Source organism: Aureococcus anophagefferens (genome assembly GCF_000186865.1).
Source record: "Aureococcus anophagefferens unplaced genomic scaffold AURANscaffold_13, whole genome shotgun sequence".
Classification (NCBI taxonomy): Eukaryota; class Pelagophyceae; order Pelagomonadales; family Pelagomonadaceae; genus Aureococcus; species Aureococcus anophagefferens.
The window spans coordinates 563,781-579,248 of NW_008705573.1; the positions used below are offsets into that span (position 1 = coordinate 563,781).

Sequence of the window (15,468 nt, forward strand, 5' to 3'; positions counted from 1 at the left end):
CACCCAGCGAAGGCACGCGCGACTGAGCACATGCCGCGCTCGGGCTCGAGCCGCAAGGCCAAGTCCGCGGACCGCGTCACCTACCTCCCGCCGAAGGAGCAGTCGACGTCCCGCCCGTCGTCGGCCCCGAGCCTCCAGCAGGTGCTCCGCGCCGGCGGCGAGGCGCCGGAGGCCGCGCGGCCGCAGGCGTGGGCCGTGGGCCTCAACCGCGTGACGCTCGCGTTCTCCAACGGCGCGCTCGACGTCGAGTGGCGGCGCCTCGTCGCGAACCGCACGCGGGCGCTCTGGATGCGGTCGCTGCTGTCCGCCGTCGTCTACCAGGCGCTGCGGCACGCCGCGGATTTGGCGGAGTTCGGCGGGTCGACGACGTCGACGATCGTCTGCCGGCTGTGTCTGGCCTGCTTCCAGCTGACGATCTACTGCCTGGCCTACTTTGACCTGGTAGCCCCGAGCCAGTGGGCCATCGCGCTCAACGCGTTTTCCTATGGAGTCGTGGAGCTCCTCCTCCTCGTGCGCGCTTTATCGCCGCGCGTGAAGCCGGGCGACTGGCTCCAGATCTGCTACGGGTTGGCCTGGTTCGTCGTGCCCAAGATGTCGGCGCTCCAGTTCTTCCCCGCCTGCGTCGGGTCGTTGGGCATCGTCGCCTGGTGGACCTTCCTGTCGTGCGTGACGACGTTGCCGTCCTCGGGCGATTTCCTCGCGGACGTCGCGAACGTCGCCGCGCGCCTCGCGATGCCCTGGCGCGAGTCGCGGCGCCGCGCCGCGCGGGCGGCGGCCTGCGCCGGCGTGCACTGCGCGCGGGAGGCCCTGCGGGCCCTGGAGCGGGGCGGCGACGCCGGGAGTTCGGCGCGGACGTCGTGGGCCGATCTGACGGCGGGCATGGCTTTGGTGATCCCCGTGGTCTTCCTCTTCAACGTCGTCGCCTACTCGTCGGAGAAGTCCGTCAAGGAGCGCTTCGTGCTCCGGTCGGCCCTGGCCCACGAGCACAACCACGACGTGCGGCTCAGCCTCCTGTCCGAGGACGTGTCGTCGATGGTCGCGCGCATCTCGGCCGTCGTCACGCGCTCGACGAACGACGACGAGCGGACCTACGCCCACTCCCAGGAGCGGCTGCTGCTGGCGTCGCTGCCCTGCTTCCTGCTGGCGCTCCTGGGCTGGTTCCCGTCGGCGCAGCGGCTCTTCGGGGACCTCGTCGCGTCGTCGTTCGGCGCTGTGTGGAATTCAACCACTGGTTTGGGTGGTCCTGACCAAACTTGAGAATTCTCTAGCTCGATCAAATCGAAGTCGATTCGGCTGATTTTTGGACGAATCGATCGCTCTCGTCGAGTTCTCGAAGCACGGCCGCAGAGCTTGCGTCGAACCTGTCGCATATGCGCACATTGAAGTCGGGTTGAAGATTTGAATTCCACACAGGTTCGGCGGCGCGGCGGGCGCGTGGGCCGCGCTCACGCACGTCGCGGGCCTGACGCTGTTCCTCCTCGTGCTCACGCGGCGCGTGACCTTCCTGATTCTGACGCCGCTGGTGTTCGCGTCCGTGCTCTACCTGACGGCGCAGCTCTTCGGCCCGGGCTACGCGGCGCCCGTCTTCCGGGGCTTCGGTTCGACGGTCGTGCTCGTCGCGTTCGCGGTCGCGCTGGGCTTCTCCTACCGGGGCATGCGCCTCTTCGCGGCGCTGCTGGCCTTCGCGCGGAAGACGCTGTTCCTCCACCCGGAGCTCCAGGAGGACCTGGGCACGGGCGCGGAGAAGGAGGTGCTGAGCCGGCTGGTCTCCGCCGTCGACCTGCCGCGGCCGCCGTCCGCGGGCGCGGTCAAGGAAGCGCTGGGACCCGAGACGCCGCCGGCGCCGGACCGGGCTCTAGACCCCGGGCAGCCCAACGACTGGTCCCTGTGCTCCCTGCCGTCCGACGACGCGCTGTCGTCGCGGACGAACTCGGAGACGGCGCTCTCCGCGTCCGAGCCGCGGCCGAAGCGGCTGCCCGTGCTCGCGCTCGGCGCGACGGAGATGTCCTGCTCCTTCTGCTCCCACGACAAGGCCGGCGACTGCCTCGCGACGCACGCCGTGCCCGTGTGCTCGTCCTGGGCGCGCTGGTACCTCTCGACGGCCGAAAGGCTCGCGGTCCGCGACCGCCGGCGGAGCGAGCTCGGCGAGCGGCCGCCGTCGCCGGCGACGCTCGAGCCGGGGCCCCGGCCCTGCTGCGACTTCGCCGCGCTCGCGCTGGAGCGCGTCGCGCTCCACCGCGAGAACGCGCAGCTCAAGGCCCAGGTCGCGCGGCTCCAGCGCGGCGCCGTAAGCGGCTAAGGGGCGGGCGCGCCTTCGCGAAGGGGCATTACGAGGTCCTCGGCGACGACGGAAGGACACAGGGGGGGGCGCGGACGCGCTACATGACGGCGCAGGCGCAGCCTCGCTCCGGCGGCGGCGGGAGGAGCGGGTCCTCGTCGTCGCCGGCGACGGCGAGGACGCCGTCGAGCACGGCGCGCGCGTGGGACATGGTGCACCGGTCGTCCTGGTCCGGGTGCCAGGCCTGGGCCAACAGGCTGCGGAAGGGCGCCTTCCACGTCTGCGGGATCGGGGGCCGCGCGCCGCGCTCGACGACGCGCGCCGCGTGCTCTTTTCGGCTGTACTCGCGGAACGGCCGCCCGGCGAGCGCCGCGACCTCGAAGGCGACCACCGCGAAGGAGTAGACGTCCGCGGCGACCTACCGAGCGCGACGGTGTCTCGTCGTGTTCCCGCCCCGCATCTCTCGAAAATCGTCGCGGCCACGGGACTCTGGCGGCGACGCCGTAGGGCAGGTCGCGGCAGATCTCCGGCGCCATGTAGCGCCGCGAGCCCGTGCCGCCCGTGAGCTCGTAGCGGCCCGTCGCGCGGTTCGTGTCCTTGCGCAGCGCGACGGCCAGCCCAAAGTCCAGCAGCTTCAGCTGGCCCGCGTCCGTCAGCCCCAGGTTGTCCGGCTTCAGGTCCCGGTGGAGCACGACGGTCGCCGGGATGGCCGCGCCGCTGTGGAGGAAGTCGAGCGCGGACGCGAACTCCGAGAGCAGCCGCAGCCGCTCCAGCGACGGCCAGGCCAGCCGCACGCGCCGGGCCGCGCCGTCGTCGCCGCCGACCTCGCGCAGCTCCAGCGCCCGCGTCACGTCCGTCTCGCACCAGCTCAGCAGGAGGCAGGGCAGGTTGTCCCTCGTCGTCCCGCAGCCGAGCGTCTCGCAGACGTGCTCGTGGCGGATGCGCCCCAGGAAGTGGACCTCGCGCACGAAGGCCGCGCACTCGTCGTCGAGGAAGGCGAGCTCCTTGCGCAGCACCTTGAGCGCGAAGGTCTCGCCCGCGCGGCGGCCGAAGGGCACGCGGCACCGGAACACGGCCGCCTGGCTGCCCCGGCCGACGGGCGCCTCGGAGACGTCCGCGAGCCCCGCCGCGTCGAAGGACGGGATGACGAAGCCGTCGTCCAGGAGGTGCCGCGGCAGCGCCCGCCGCGTACTGTGCACGTCGTCCTCGCCGCCCTCGCCGAAGTCGTCCTCGATGCTGAACGTCGGGTCGTGCTCGTGCCGCACGCTGAGGCGCCGCCCGTCGAGCCAGTCGGGCGTCTCGCCGGGCTCGCGGACGAAGAAGGACGTGCGGTGCGTCTGCTTCCGCCGCGTCATGTGCGCCTCCGCCTCGTCGATGACGCCCCACATCTCGAGCACGGACGTCTTGGAATGCCGCTTCGGCGGGGCAGCCTCGGCCTTGGCGCCTGTGAAGAACTGGACCAGCGACTGGCGCTTGCTCGGCCGCCGCGGCTCCGGGGCCGCCTCGACCATGATCGCCGACGACTCGACGCCGCGGGGGTCGTCCATGGCCGCGGCACGCGCGGCGGCAGCCGCCTAGTTCTTGTTGAGATGGCTTCCAGAGATTCACTCGTTCGGGGCAGTTGCAGATATTTTAAGATTCAGCTTCTTTCGTTGTCTTGTGCAAGTTGGCGAATGCAAAAACTCGCTCCGGACCGGAGGGAGGACGCGGGCACCAGCTTCGCCGGCTTCGCCAGTTGAGGGCAGCTTCGAAGCCAGTCAGAAACCGGCGAAACCGGCGAAGCCAGTCACCGCGACCTCCCTCTGCCCCGGACTCGGACGCTCTTGCCCTGGTCTGAGTGTTCCTACACGGGTCTCACGCCCCCGGAACTTTAAAACTCGCACTTACTTACCGCCGCGGCTTCTTCTTCTCCTTGACGACGAATCGCGACGGCTGGAAGCCGCCGCGCTTCCCGCCGGTCGGCGCCGCGGCCGGCGCGTCGTCGCCGCCGCCGCCGCCCGGCGCCCGGGGCTCGAAGTGGGAGACGAGGTCGTCGTAGAGGTTGCTCGTGTTGCGGGCGAGCGGGAAGCCGGCCGTGAGAACAGTCCCCCCGTCCTCGAACCGCAGCTCGAGTCGCACCGGGTCGTCCGGCGCCGCGAACGCGAGGCGCGGCCGCGCGCGCAGCGCCGCGGCCAGGTCCGCCGCGAAGCCGTTGGCGCCGTTGTCGTCGTCGTACTCGAAGGGCAAGTCGTCCCGCATCGCCGCGAGCGCCGCGTCGTCGAGCGACGCGCGCACGTAGCCGTCGTTTTTGACGAGCGCGCTCACGTGCAGCGCGTCCGCCTCGGCGCGGAAGAGCACGAAGGCGCTCGCGCCCGAGTCCGTCTCCACGGACCAGTGCTGCACGAGCCGGTCGTCGCCCAGCGCGCGGCGCACCGCGGCGCATAGGCCCGCTGTGGAGGTGGCCATTGCGATGCGCTCGCGCGGCGCTCCAATCGATGCGCTCGCGCGCGAATCGACTGAGGCCTCGACGGTGGTGGCGCGCGGCGAGAACGGCTGCGCGCGCGGCAGCGGCGGCGATGCGCGCGCGCGTGGACGGTCGATGGCTCGAGTGGAATTCAGCAAAGGCTCGGGTCGGTCGCTCGGAGCCGCTCGACGCCCGTCGATCGATCGGCTCCCCGGGGCTCATGGGCCAAGCGCATTAGCTTTCGGAGAGGGCCACGGGAAAGGGGAAAGCGAGCTCCAGGACGTGCGCGAAGAGCGGCGCGGGAAGCCGCTCGACGGCGCGAAGCGCGCCGGTTCGCTGGAGGTGCGCGATGACGCGAAACGCGAGCCAGCGGCGCGCCGACTTCGCGAAGATGTCGAGCGCACGATTCGTGTAGCACGCGTACATCTCGAATGTCGGGCAGTCATCACGATCGCCCAGGCGGAGCGCGGGCCACGCGCGGAGCAGGGAGGCCGGGACGTCGAGCGAGAGGTCCAGGTCGTCGATGCCCGAGGCGGTAGCGTGCGCGCTCAGGAAACGGCTCCGGTACGGGGAAGTGTTCCACATTCGGACATGTTTGATGATATCATGTATGTCGCCATGATAAAATCGCAGTCCCTCTTCCTGGTCTTGCCACAGCCGCGCCTCGTCGTCGCTCGTCGGCTCCGACTCGCCCTCGCCGTCGCTCTCGCGCGACGATTCGCTGTCGAGGTCCGAGGGACGCATACTTGCGTCGTCGTCGTCGTCGCTTTCGAAGACGTCGGCGCGCAGATGAGACGCGCGAGCGCGGACCGCGAAGGGCAGCTCGGCCGCGGCCGCGCCGATGCTCAGCATGTGCAGCTCGACCGCGCGTAGCATGAGAACGCTCGTGATCGGGAAGTAGCCGTGCCGAGCATCGCGGGCGAGGTCCACGAGCTTATCGAAGACGCCCTCGCCAAAGTCCCGAAGGCACGAGGTGGCCAGCTCGTCGAATCCGTCCGACGAGGGAAACTCGCGGTAGACGAACTCGGTAAGCACGCTTTCGCGCAGCAGTTCGGTAAAGTTACCACCTCGAGCGGAGGCGAAGGGCTCGGCGCAGTAATAATAATCCACGTACTCTTTCGGATTTAACCTCCATCCGTGTCGCCCACGTACGCGTCCTCGAGCCCGACGCACCCTTGCCGGACGAGCGCGAACTGCGCCGCGCGAAACTGCGTCATACCGAGCCCAGCAAAGAAGCTCAGCTCTTTTGTTTTGGAATAGTCGTCGACCCAGTCATACTCGGCCTCGTCGTCCGTATCGAAATTCGCATTTTCCAAGACCAGGAGCTCCGCCGCGGCCTCCGAGACGTCCTGATCGTCGTCGTCGCCGTCGCCGTCGCGATCAAGTTCCCGCCGCTGGCGAAGGAGCGACGCGAATTGCGGTACCATGTGTGACACGGGCGACGGCAGCCGGGAGACCATTCTTCGCTCCCCTGGGATTCTTTGCTCCCCTGGGAAGCCCACGGCGGCGCCGGCCTGGGCCATCGCCGCACGTGGGTCGAGGCCCTCCCTTGCCGGTACTGTTGGGCCATGCTTTGGGTCTCGTGGCGGCAGACACACGCTTCTACAGACGGCGGCGCGGAGCAGTCGGGCGTCGGCGTCCTCCTGTTTACTAGTAACTTTTGTGGTGAGATTTTCGAGCTCTCGCCATGATCCGCGCATTCTTCCTCGCCCTCGCGGCCGCCGCATCCTCCAACGAGGACTACGACCGGGGCGTCGCGCTGCGAGCGGCGGGCCATCCCGAGGAGGCCCGCGTCGCGTTCTGGAAAGCGTCGCAGGCCGGCGTCGAGGGCGCTCTCGAGCTCTGCATCGCCTCGTTCAAGGACACGGGCGAGGAGTGGGCGTTCTACGCCCACGTCGCCCACCTCGTCGCCGACGACGCCGCCCGCAAGTGCGGCCTCCTGCTCAAGGCCGCGGACGTCGCGCGCGGCGAGCTCGGCGGCGACGCGGCGAACCGCGAGCGCGTCGGCGCGCTCGCGGCGACCGCGGCGAACGAGTGCCCGGACCTCGGCGCCCACGCGATCCTGGCGGACCTCCGGGTCCTCCTCGGCGACGCCCGGACGCCCGTGGACCGGCTCCTGCCGCTCCTCGCGCGCGGCGACCACGCGGAAGCGCTCCGCCTGCTCCCGGACTTGATCGCGACGCGGCGGCCGGGCTCGCCCGAGGAGCTCCAGCTCGTCTCCGAGGAGGTGCACCTCCGCGCGAAGACCGTGGCCTGGGGCGACGACCCGGCGGCGTACCTCGCCTACCTGGACCGCTACGCGGCGATGGCGCGGAACTTCACGTCGCGGGCCGACGGCGTCGCGCAGGGCGCGCTCAAGGTCGGCTTCCTCCACTACCTGCCGTCCTTCTCCCCGGAGCTGCTCCTGCAGGTCGCCTTCGCCGAGGCGCGGGCGGAGGTCCTCATCGCCGCGAGCAAGTGGGCCGCGGCGCCGTTCGAGCCGCCGGCCCCCGCGGCCGACGGCAAGCTCCGCGTCGGCGTCGTCGCGAGCCGCCTCCGCGGGTCGGCGCTGTCCCTGCTCGTCCGCGACGTGCTCGCCGAGCTCGCGGCTTTCGAGGATGTGCACCTGACGGTCTACGACGTCGCGCCCGACGGGTCGGACGACGGCGACCCCTGGTACGAAAAGATGCGGGCCGCCGTCGGCGAACACAACTGGGTCCGCGTCCGGCGCGACGACGACGCCCTGGCCGTCGTGCGCGGCGGCCGCAACGACGTCCTCGTGGACATGGACGGCCGCAACAACAACGACAAGCGCCGGTCCGAGGTCTTCGCGCTCCGGTCCGCGCCTGCGTGGAAATCAAATATTCAACCCGACTTCAATGTGCGCGTAATCGAACGATTTGGACCAGACTCTTTCGCTGTGCTTCGAGAACTTGACGAGAGCAATCGATCCGTCTAAAAATCAGCCGAATCGACTTCGATTTGATTGAGATAGAGAGTTCTGAAGTTTGGTGGGGACCCCCCAAACCAGTGGTTGATTTCCACACAGGTCCGCGCGCGCGCAGGTCCACGTGCAGGAGTACATGGCGCCCCAGACGTCGCTGCTCGTCGACTACCTCTACGCCGACGACGTCGCCGTGCCCCAGTACCACGCGCGCCACTTCGACGAGAAGTTGTTGTACGCGCCGCGCGGCGTCGGCTTCTTCTCGAACTCGCACCGCGGCCTCTACGGCGCCGTCGACGACGAAGCGACGCAGTGCCCGTCGGCGCCGCGCCGGTCCGTCGCCGGCGCGGCGTCGCTGGTCATGGGCGAGGACGAGATGGAGAAACGGCGCCTCCACGGTTTACCGTTGGCCTGCGACCTCGGGCCCTGGTGCGGCGCGGGCTACCGGCCGTTCGTCTACGCGTCGTTCAACAAGTTCGAGAAGCTCTCGCCGGGCGTCGTCGAGGCCTGGGCGACGATCCTCCTCGACGCGCCGGGCAGCGTGCTCTGGCTGCTCGAGTTCCCCAGGAGCGGCGTCGACGGCGCGCGGCGCGCGCTCGAGGGAGCGGCGGACCGCGTGCGTCAGAAACGCGAGGGCTCGAGGGACGCGCCGGCCGGCGCGCTCGACCCGGCGCGCCTCATCTTCGGCGCCTTCGCGCCGACGGACAGAGAGAACCAGGCGCGGCTGCCGCTCATCGACGCCTGCCTGGACACGTGGCCCTACGGCGCGCACACGAGCAGCTTGGACTGCCTCTTCGCGGGCGTCCCCGTGATCACGCGCCGCGACGGCGGACACCTCGCGGGCCGCGTCGCCCTGAGCCACCTCGTCGCGCTGTCCGACCCGCCCTACGAGTACGACGACGGCTCGTCGAACGACGACGACGACGACGCGGGCGGCGGGGACGAGGCGCCGGACGCGGGGGACGGCGCGTCCTACGGCGGCGCGCTCGCGGGCGCCTACGACATCGCGCGCCACCTCGCGGCCGACGGCGTCGACGACTACGTGCGCATCGCCGCGCGCCACGCCAACGACCGGCCCTACCACGACCGCGTGCGCCGCCTCGTCGAGCGGGGCCGCGACCGCAACGGCCTCTTCCGCTCGGACCTCCACGCCGCGGCGCTCCGCGACGCCTTCCGCCTCGCGCACGCGGCGAACGCGTCGACGGCGCCCGCGTTCGCCTACGCGGCGCCCCCGGCGGCGGCCGCGCCGGCGCGGGCGGGCCCGCTCGCGGCGCTCGGCGCCGCGCTCGGCCGCGCGTTCCGGCGGCCCGGCGCCGCGGCGGCGGAGCTCTAAGAACGCGCTAGACGGACGCGCGGCGCTTGCGGTTCGGGGGCCCGAGCGGCCGCGGGCTCGGGTTCGGCGACCCGAAGAGCGCCGGGTACATGGACAGGTCCGACGCGGGCGCCTCCTCGGGCAGGAGCACGTCGTCGTCGAGGGGCCGCGAGTCCGGCGCGTCCGACGGCGGCGAGTTCTTCTGGGACCGCGACAGGAACGACGCGAAGGACGCGCGCGCGCCGAAGTAGGAGCCGCCGTCGCTGTTGAAGCTCTCCGGCGGCGTGCGGTCGAAGAGGCGGTGCAGCGACCCGAGCATGGACAGCTCGCCGCTGTCCAGGGACCGGTGCGAGTCGCTCAGGGGCTCCAGGTCCGGGACCCGCTTCCGCAGCTCCTCGTTCTCCCGGAGCGCGGCCTCGAGCTGGCGCTCGAGCTCCGCGATGCGCCGCCGGAGCGCCACGGGGTCGTCGCCGACGGTCCGCGCCGCGGACACGGGCGTCCGCGGGAGCGTCGCGGGCGTGTCCGCGCCCGCGCCGGCGCCGTCGACGCGCCAGATCTGCACGAGCGACGCGTCCGCGGCCCGGTCCGCCGTGGGCACCTCGCCCACGCCGGACCGCGTCACGAGCGTGTACTGGCGGCCGCGGTAGCCGTGGAGCCGCCCCGCGTCCTCGCCCGTGCGCACGCGCCGCGCCATGGGCCGCGCGGCGACGCCCCGCAGCGCGTCCCCCGGCGCCCACCAGAGCTCGCCGTTCACGGGCGACTGGAACGCGACGGACACGACGGACGCGCCCGCGACGTCGCCGCCGCCGCCGCGGTTGTAGCGGCTCCGCGACGCGACGTAGGCCGCGTGCGCCTCCTCGAAGTTCGCGAAGGGGCTCGCGCTCAGGCGCACGGGCAGGCCGCCGGGCACGGGGCCGGGCCCGGCGAGCGCCGCGAGCAGCGCGAAGATCTCCGCCATGGGCACCTGCGGGGCGGGGCGGCGAGCGCTTCGCGGGCGGCGGCGCGGGGGTTCGCGCGCTTCTCGGGCGGCGGCGCGGGGTTTCGCGCGCTTCGCGGGCGGCGGCGCGGGGTGTCGCGCGCTTCTCGGACGACGCTTCGGGACGCGGCGCCGCGCGACGGCGCCGGCGGCGACGGCGAGCGCCGTCGCCTCGACGGACCGCGGCTCGCCGAGCGTCGCCAGCAGCGACGTGAGGCCCGCCGCCGCGTCGTAGGCGCCGTTGTCGCCGCCGGCCTTGGCGTCGCCGGGCAGCGACCGCGGCGAGCCGGCGCGCGGCGACATTTTTTTGGGCTAGCACGTCGTCATGGTCGACGCATCATTGCACACGGAAAGGGGGCTGCCATCGACTGCCACGAGCAGTGAGCATTCCTGCGCTCCACTGCACAATTCTTGGAAACTAAACTTGGCGTTGGCAATCTAATCTTACAGGTAACTTCACCTTCAACTTGTCGAGGTCTGGTCGAGCGCGCAATGGCTCATCAGTCCGCGGAGATCGCAATGGATCATCAGTCCGCCGAAGCGATCGCAGCGATGCTCGGCATGGACGCGCGCAGCGACATCGTGCAGGAAGCCTGGCGCGCGCAGAAACAACAAGCGCAACAGGCGGCGCAGCGCGAGAAGAAGCGGCGCCGCGTGGAGCGCATGCTCGGCGACCACCTGACCTCGGGCGAGCGAGACCTTGCGCCGGCCTCGCCGGCCCTCGAGCAGAAGCGGCGGCGCTCCTCGACGGACCGCTACGCGCCGCCGTCGACCGGCAAGGCCGCGGAAGCCGCGGCGTCCGACGACGACGACGACGCGGAGGCGGAAGCCGCCGCGAGCGACGACGACGGCGACGACGACGACGCGGAGGAGGATGAGGATGAGGAAGAGGACGAGGACGAGGAGGACGAGGAGGACGAGGACAGCGACGACGACGCGAACGACGCCGCCGAGGAGCCGGACGACGGCGACGCCGCCGACGACCCGGCGCCGGGCCGCGCGTGCGCGCGCTACGCGACGCACGGCCTGCCCGGCGCCGGCTGCGGTGGCGCGCGCTTCCGCCACCCGACGCTCGGCTTCGTGAAGCGCGGCCGCGGCGGGTGCTCGAAAAAGTGCGAGATCGTGCTGGACCGCCTCGCGAACCTCTCCGGCGGCCTCGACCGCGCCTTCGACTTCGGCTACGCCTGGCACCGCCGGCCCGCGGGCGACTACCACTCGAACACGTTCTCGGTCCCCGGCGAGGCGCGGCGGATCAACGCGGGTAGGCTCGTGCGCCACCTCAAGGACCTCGAGGCGCAGCGGCGCGACGAGCTCGGCGTCGACTTCGAGACGTGGATCGCCGCCGGCGGCTACTTCCCGCCCTTCGCGTAAGTTTCGGACCGCGCCGTCCGCCTCCAGCCACGGCGCGAAGGCCGCGGAATGTGGCTCCGTCCGACTCCAGCCACGGCGGCGGCTCTCTACCGCCACGGTCCCTCGAGAGGGTCACCGCCGCCGGGCCCCAGGTCCGGCCTCGGCATGATCGCCCCGCACCCGACGGCAATCGCGCGGCTGCCCCCGCCACGGAAGGCTAGTTGGCACGGGCGGTTACGTCGCCGCCCGCGGCGGCGGTGTGACGTCGCGCCTACACGTCGGAGACGACCTCGGTGTTGAGGCCCTTGACGGAGGTGACCTCGACGTGCTGGACGAGCGTGTAGAGCTTCTCCGACGCCTCCTCGTCCTCGTTGCGCTTTCGCGAGAGGCGCACGCGGACGCGCGTGGGCACGTTGCGGATGCCCTTCGACCACAGGAATTTGTTCAGCTTCGCGTCGACGCGGACGTCGGACGTCTTCATCATGGACTGCGCGAACTTCTTGATCTCGCGGACGGCGCGGGGCGCCTTCTTCTTGAAGGTGATGCCGTGGAGGCGCTTGTGGAGGTTGACGGTGTAGTCGCGCGTGACGAGGTCCGCGGACCGCTGACCTTTCACCATGGTGCCTACGGAACGGGGAACGTCGCGGCGCCGTCTCTCTCGCGGCTGTTTGAAAAAACCTTTCGGTCCCCCCGGGCGTATCGTGCGGCGGCCCGGCTCCGGCGCCGGCGTCGGCGGCCCGGCAGCTCCGGGGCCGCGTCGCCGCGCGGAGGTGGTGTACGACGCGCGGCTTCGCCGAAGCGGCGCCGCGCGCCGTCGCCACGCTCCGCCAGAGGGTCCGCGCCCGCCCCGGCGGCGGCGGCCCCGCAGCTCCGGGGCCGCGTTGCCGCGACGAGATGGTCGAGCAGCACCGCTCGCCAGAAGCGGCGCGCGGCGCCGTCTTCACGAATTCGCCAGCCGCGCCGCCGTCGCCCGCCGTCGTCCCCATCTCTCGTGAGCCACTCAAAAGTCGCGCGTATGGCGCCCCCCTTGTCGCGGACGCTGCTCCATGCCGACTGAGCTTCGCTGATCGCTGCCTCGCTCTCGGCAGTCTGGCCGGGGTACCCTCCGCCGGGGGTTGATTTGAGCGTGAAGTGATTTCATGGCCAAGGACGCCGTCCACGGCGCCTCCCTCGGCGTCTCCGGTCGGCTGTGGCGCGCTCGGGGCCCTACCCGCGCGTCAACAGCACGGTGGACCTGCGCCAGGCCTTCATCGTGCTGACTCTCGTCGCCGACGCGCACCCGGTCTGCTCCAGCGGCGACGACGAAAGGAAGTACTACAAGTTTTAGTGCAGGTAGCTCGCGCCGTTGCAGTCGAGCACGGCGCCGGTGCACCAGGTCGCGCCCGGCGAGGTGAAGAAGGCGACGGCCTCGGCGACCTCGTCGACCGTGGCGACGCGGCCGAAGCCGCTCTGCGCGCGGATGCCGTCGCCGTCCGGGCCGGCGAGCACCGCCGCGGCCATGTCCGTCTCGACGAAGCCCGGCGCGACGACGGCGACGACGATGCCCGCGGGCGCGAGCGCGACGGCGAGGGACTGGCTCAGCGCGTTGAGCGCGGCCTTCGTCGCGCCGTAGGCCGGGCACCGCGGCTCGCCCCGGAGCGCGCCGCGCGAGCCTACGTTGACGATCTTGCCCCGGACGCCGCGCGCGGCCATGGACCGCGCGGCGCAGTAGCAGACGTTCGCGGGACCGTGCAGGTTCACGCGCGCCGTCGCCTCGAAATTCGCGCGCCAGTCGGCGTACGTCGTCTCCAAAATCGGGTGCTCGACGAAGACGCCCGCGTTGTTCACGACGACGTCGAGGCCGCCGAGGTCCGCCTCGACGGCCGCGATCGTGGCCGCGACGGCGTCGCCGTCGCCGACGTCGCAGCGGTAGGTCGCGTGGCCCGCGCCGGGCAGCGCCGCCGCCGTCGCCGCCGCCGCGGCCTCGTCGTCGCGGTAGACGATCGCGACGGCCGCGCCGCGCGTCGCGAGCGCGCGCGCGATGGCCGCGCCGATGCCGCGGCCGCCGCCGGTGACGAGCGCGACCTGGCCGGCCAGCGGCAGCGGCTCGATCGTGATGATGTCATCGAGTTTGTCGCCGCCGCGGGGCACGCGCCGCAGCGGCCGCGGCAGCGATCGCGCCGTCGGTCGCAGCGCGCTGCGCGGCTGCCGCGCCGTCGCGGCGACGGCCAGCGACGCGAGCGCGAGCCAGGCCATGCGCGAATGCGTGCTGTGAGTCGCACGGCTGAAGGCTGTGTGCAGTTCATCGAAACGGGTTGAAGAGGGCAGCCTAAACGATGTGATGCTCGCATTCCTCTTCATATCCCTCATCGCACCGACCACCTGCTCCGCGACGCTCGCCCGGGCGACCTGCGTGCGCGACGAGGCGTCGCTGCCCGGCCGCGGCGACGTCGCGGCGCGCTGCGCCGCGGCGAACGTCATCGCCGAGGCCGAGGAGTACTCGACCTTTTGCGACGACGCCGCCGGCGCGCCCTGCCGCTGCTGCCGGCGGCTGCGGCGCGACGCCGAGGCGGACCGCGCCGACGCGCGCGCGCGCGACCGCTGCCGCGGCGCCCGCGCGGCGCCGACGAGGGGCCTCGCGGTCTACACCGTGAGCACGGGTCCCGCCGCCCGGCGTCCGCCGCGCCGCGCCGCGCGGCGCACGCGGAGCCACCCTAGGCGGCTACGACCTCGACCCCGCGCTGCTCAACGCGACGGCGCCCGAGGCCGGCGTCGACTTCCTCTTCTTCTGCGACGCCGCGAGCTGCCCGGCCGTCGAGCGCCTCGGCGAGGCGACGCCGTGGACGGCCGCGCCGCTGCCGCCGGTCTGGCGCAACGCGTCCGCGGCGCGGCGCCGCCGGCGGCCGGGCGCGCCCCTCGACGACTGCGTCGGCCGGTCCTTCGGCGGCTTCGCGTCCGGCGCGCAGTGCCTCTCGCGCGACGTCAAGCTCCGGCCGCACCGCTACCTGCCGGGCTACGCGGCGTCGCTCTACGTCGACGCGAACGTCCGCGTCGAGCGCCGCGCGGGAAACGGCCGCCGCTTCGGGACGTCCCGACCGCACGTTTGAAATGCTCTCGCTCGGTCGAACCGACGTCGATTCGGCCGATTCTTGGACGGATCGATGGCTCTCGTCGAAGCACGGCCGAAGAGCTCGCGTCGAAACGGTCGGGTCGGAGCGTCGATCGCGCAGGTCGAGCGGCCCGTGTCGCCGCTCTTCGCCGCGTTCCGGGCCGCGGACCTCGCGACGTTCGTGTTCCCGCGGTCGCTCGCCGGCGAGGCCGACTACGTGTTCCGCTACCTGCGGCGGCGGCTCGGGCTCCGCGACGAGGCCCACGCGGCCGCGCTCCGGCGCCGCGTCGACGCGCAGGCGCGGTCCTACGGCGCGCGGCCCGAGACGGCCTACGGCAAGGTCGTCCTCCGGCGCCACGGCTTCGCCGCGTGCTACTTCAACGAGCGCTGGTGGCGCGAGCTCTACGCCGGCGTCCCCCGGGACCAGCTCAGCCTCCTCTTCGCCGCCGGCGCCGCCGAGGCGCGCGCGGGCCTCGCGCGCGCGGCGCTCAACGGCGGGCCCGGCGAGGCCCGGTGCCGCTGCGCCGCGGACGACGCGACCTTCCAGCGCTACTTCGGCCACGCCGGCCCGACGAGCCACCTCGGCGCCAACTGGAAGGGCCGCGGCGGCCCGGGGCGACGCGCGCGCTAGATCGAGTCTTCCAGACGAAAGAAGTACTCGGGATGGCCCCTCGTCGACGGGGTCACGCGCCTGCAGTACATTTTTTCCGAAAACTGATTTCACATAGCAAATAAGTGAAGATACTAGTACGCGTTCCTTTCGCACCTCCGGACCGCGGCCTCGACGATGTACTTCGCATCGAAATCGGCGTCGATGGGGCCGCAAGACGGAGGGTGGCAGGTTGCGTTTGCTGGGCCTAATGGTTTTGGTTTTTTGTGCTGTGGGGAGTCACCGACGACGCGCACGCGCGGCCCAGTTGCCGGCCCCACGATCGCGATCGAAGAGGCGGTTCAATTCGCGATGGTGCCGTCGGTATCAATGGGCGTTTCAGGCTTCACACGGCGCTGGCTCTCTGCGCGGCGGTCGTCCCGGGCGCGCGGGGAGGGGCGGACGCCGTCGCAGCGCCGCCCGCGCATGCGGTGACGCGGGCGCCCCGG

The 15,468-nt window shown here is 72.0% G+C and overlaps 7 protein-coding genes across 7 annotated transcripts; 3 read left to right on the plus strand and 4 right to left on the minus strand.

Moving 5' to 3' along the window:
- Positions 1 to 591: 591 nt before the first annotated feature.
- On the plus strand, positions 592 to 1,257 carry AURANDRAFT_65150 (expressed protein; the record flags this gene model as incomplete). The annotated part of the gene is made up of 1 exon (XM_009039949.1): positions 592 to 1,257. One exon carries the CDS (start codon positions 592 to 594, stop codon positions 1,255 to 1,257), a length of 666 nt encoding a protein of 221 aa, XP_009038197.1.
- A 1,121-nt stretch (positions 1,258 to 2,378) lies between these two features.
- Positions 2,379 to 3,825, minus strand: AURANDRAFT_65151 (hypothetical protein; the record flags this gene model as incomplete). Its single annotated transcript, XM_009040094.1, has 2 exons — positions 2,379 to 2,696; positions 2,767 to 3,825. The coding sequence occupies 2 exons, from the start codon at positions 3,823 to 3,825 to the stop codon at positions 2,379 to 2,381; spliced, it is 1,377 nt and encodes a 458-aa protein (XP_009038342.1).
- Positions 3,826 to 4,165: 340 nt separating this feature from the next.
- AURANDRAFT_65152 (hypothetical protein) lies at positions 4,166 to 4,723 on the minus strand (the record flags this gene model as incomplete). Its single annotated transcript, XM_009040093.1, has 1 exon — positions 4,166 to 4,723. One exon carries the CDS (start codon positions 4,721 to 4,723, stop codon positions 4,166 to 4,168), a length of 558 nt encoding a protein of 185 aa, XP_009038341.1.
- Positions 4,724 to 6,408: 1,685 nt separating this feature from the next.
- DMT2 (hypothetical protein) lies at positions 6,409 to 11,303 on the plus strand (the record flags this gene model as incomplete). Its single annotated transcript, XM_009039950.1, has 4 exons — positions 6,409 to 7,538; positions 7,750 to 8,940; positions 9,348 to 9,582; positions 10,557 to 11,303. The coding sequence occupies 4 exons, from the start codon at positions 6,409 to 6,411 to the stop codon at positions 11,301 to 11,303; spliced, it is 3,303 nt and encodes a 1,100-aa protein (XP_009038198.1).
- Positions 11,304 to 11,553: 250 nt separating this feature from the next.
- Positions 11,554 to 11,901, minus strand: AURANDRAFT_28438 (hypothetical protein; the record flags this gene model as incomplete). Its single annotated transcript, XM_009040092.1, has 1 exon — positions 11,554 to 11,901. One exon carries the CDS (start codon positions 11,899 to 11,901, stop codon positions 11,554 to 11,556), a length of 348 nt encoding a protein of 115 aa, XP_009038340.1.
- Positions 11,902 to 12,605: 704 nt separating this feature from the next.
- AURANDRAFT_65154 (hypothetical protein) lies at positions 12,606 to 13,517 on the minus strand (the record flags this gene model as incomplete). The annotated part of the gene is made up of 1 exon (XM_009040091.1): positions 12,606 to 13,517. One exon carries the CDS (start codon positions 13,515 to 13,517, stop codon positions 12,606 to 12,608), a length of 912 nt encoding a protein of 303 aa, XP_009038339.1.
- A 905-nt stretch (positions 13,518 to 14,422) lies between these two features.
- Positions 14,423 to 15,001, plus strand: AURANDRAFT_65155 (hypothetical protein; the record flags this gene model as incomplete). Its single annotated transcript, XM_009039951.1, has 1 exon — positions 14,423 to 15,001. One exon carries the CDS (start codon positions 14,423 to 14,425, stop codon positions 14,999 to 15,001), a length of 579 nt encoding a protein of 192 aa, XP_009038199.1.
- Positions 15,002 to 15,468: the final 467 nt, after the last annotated feature.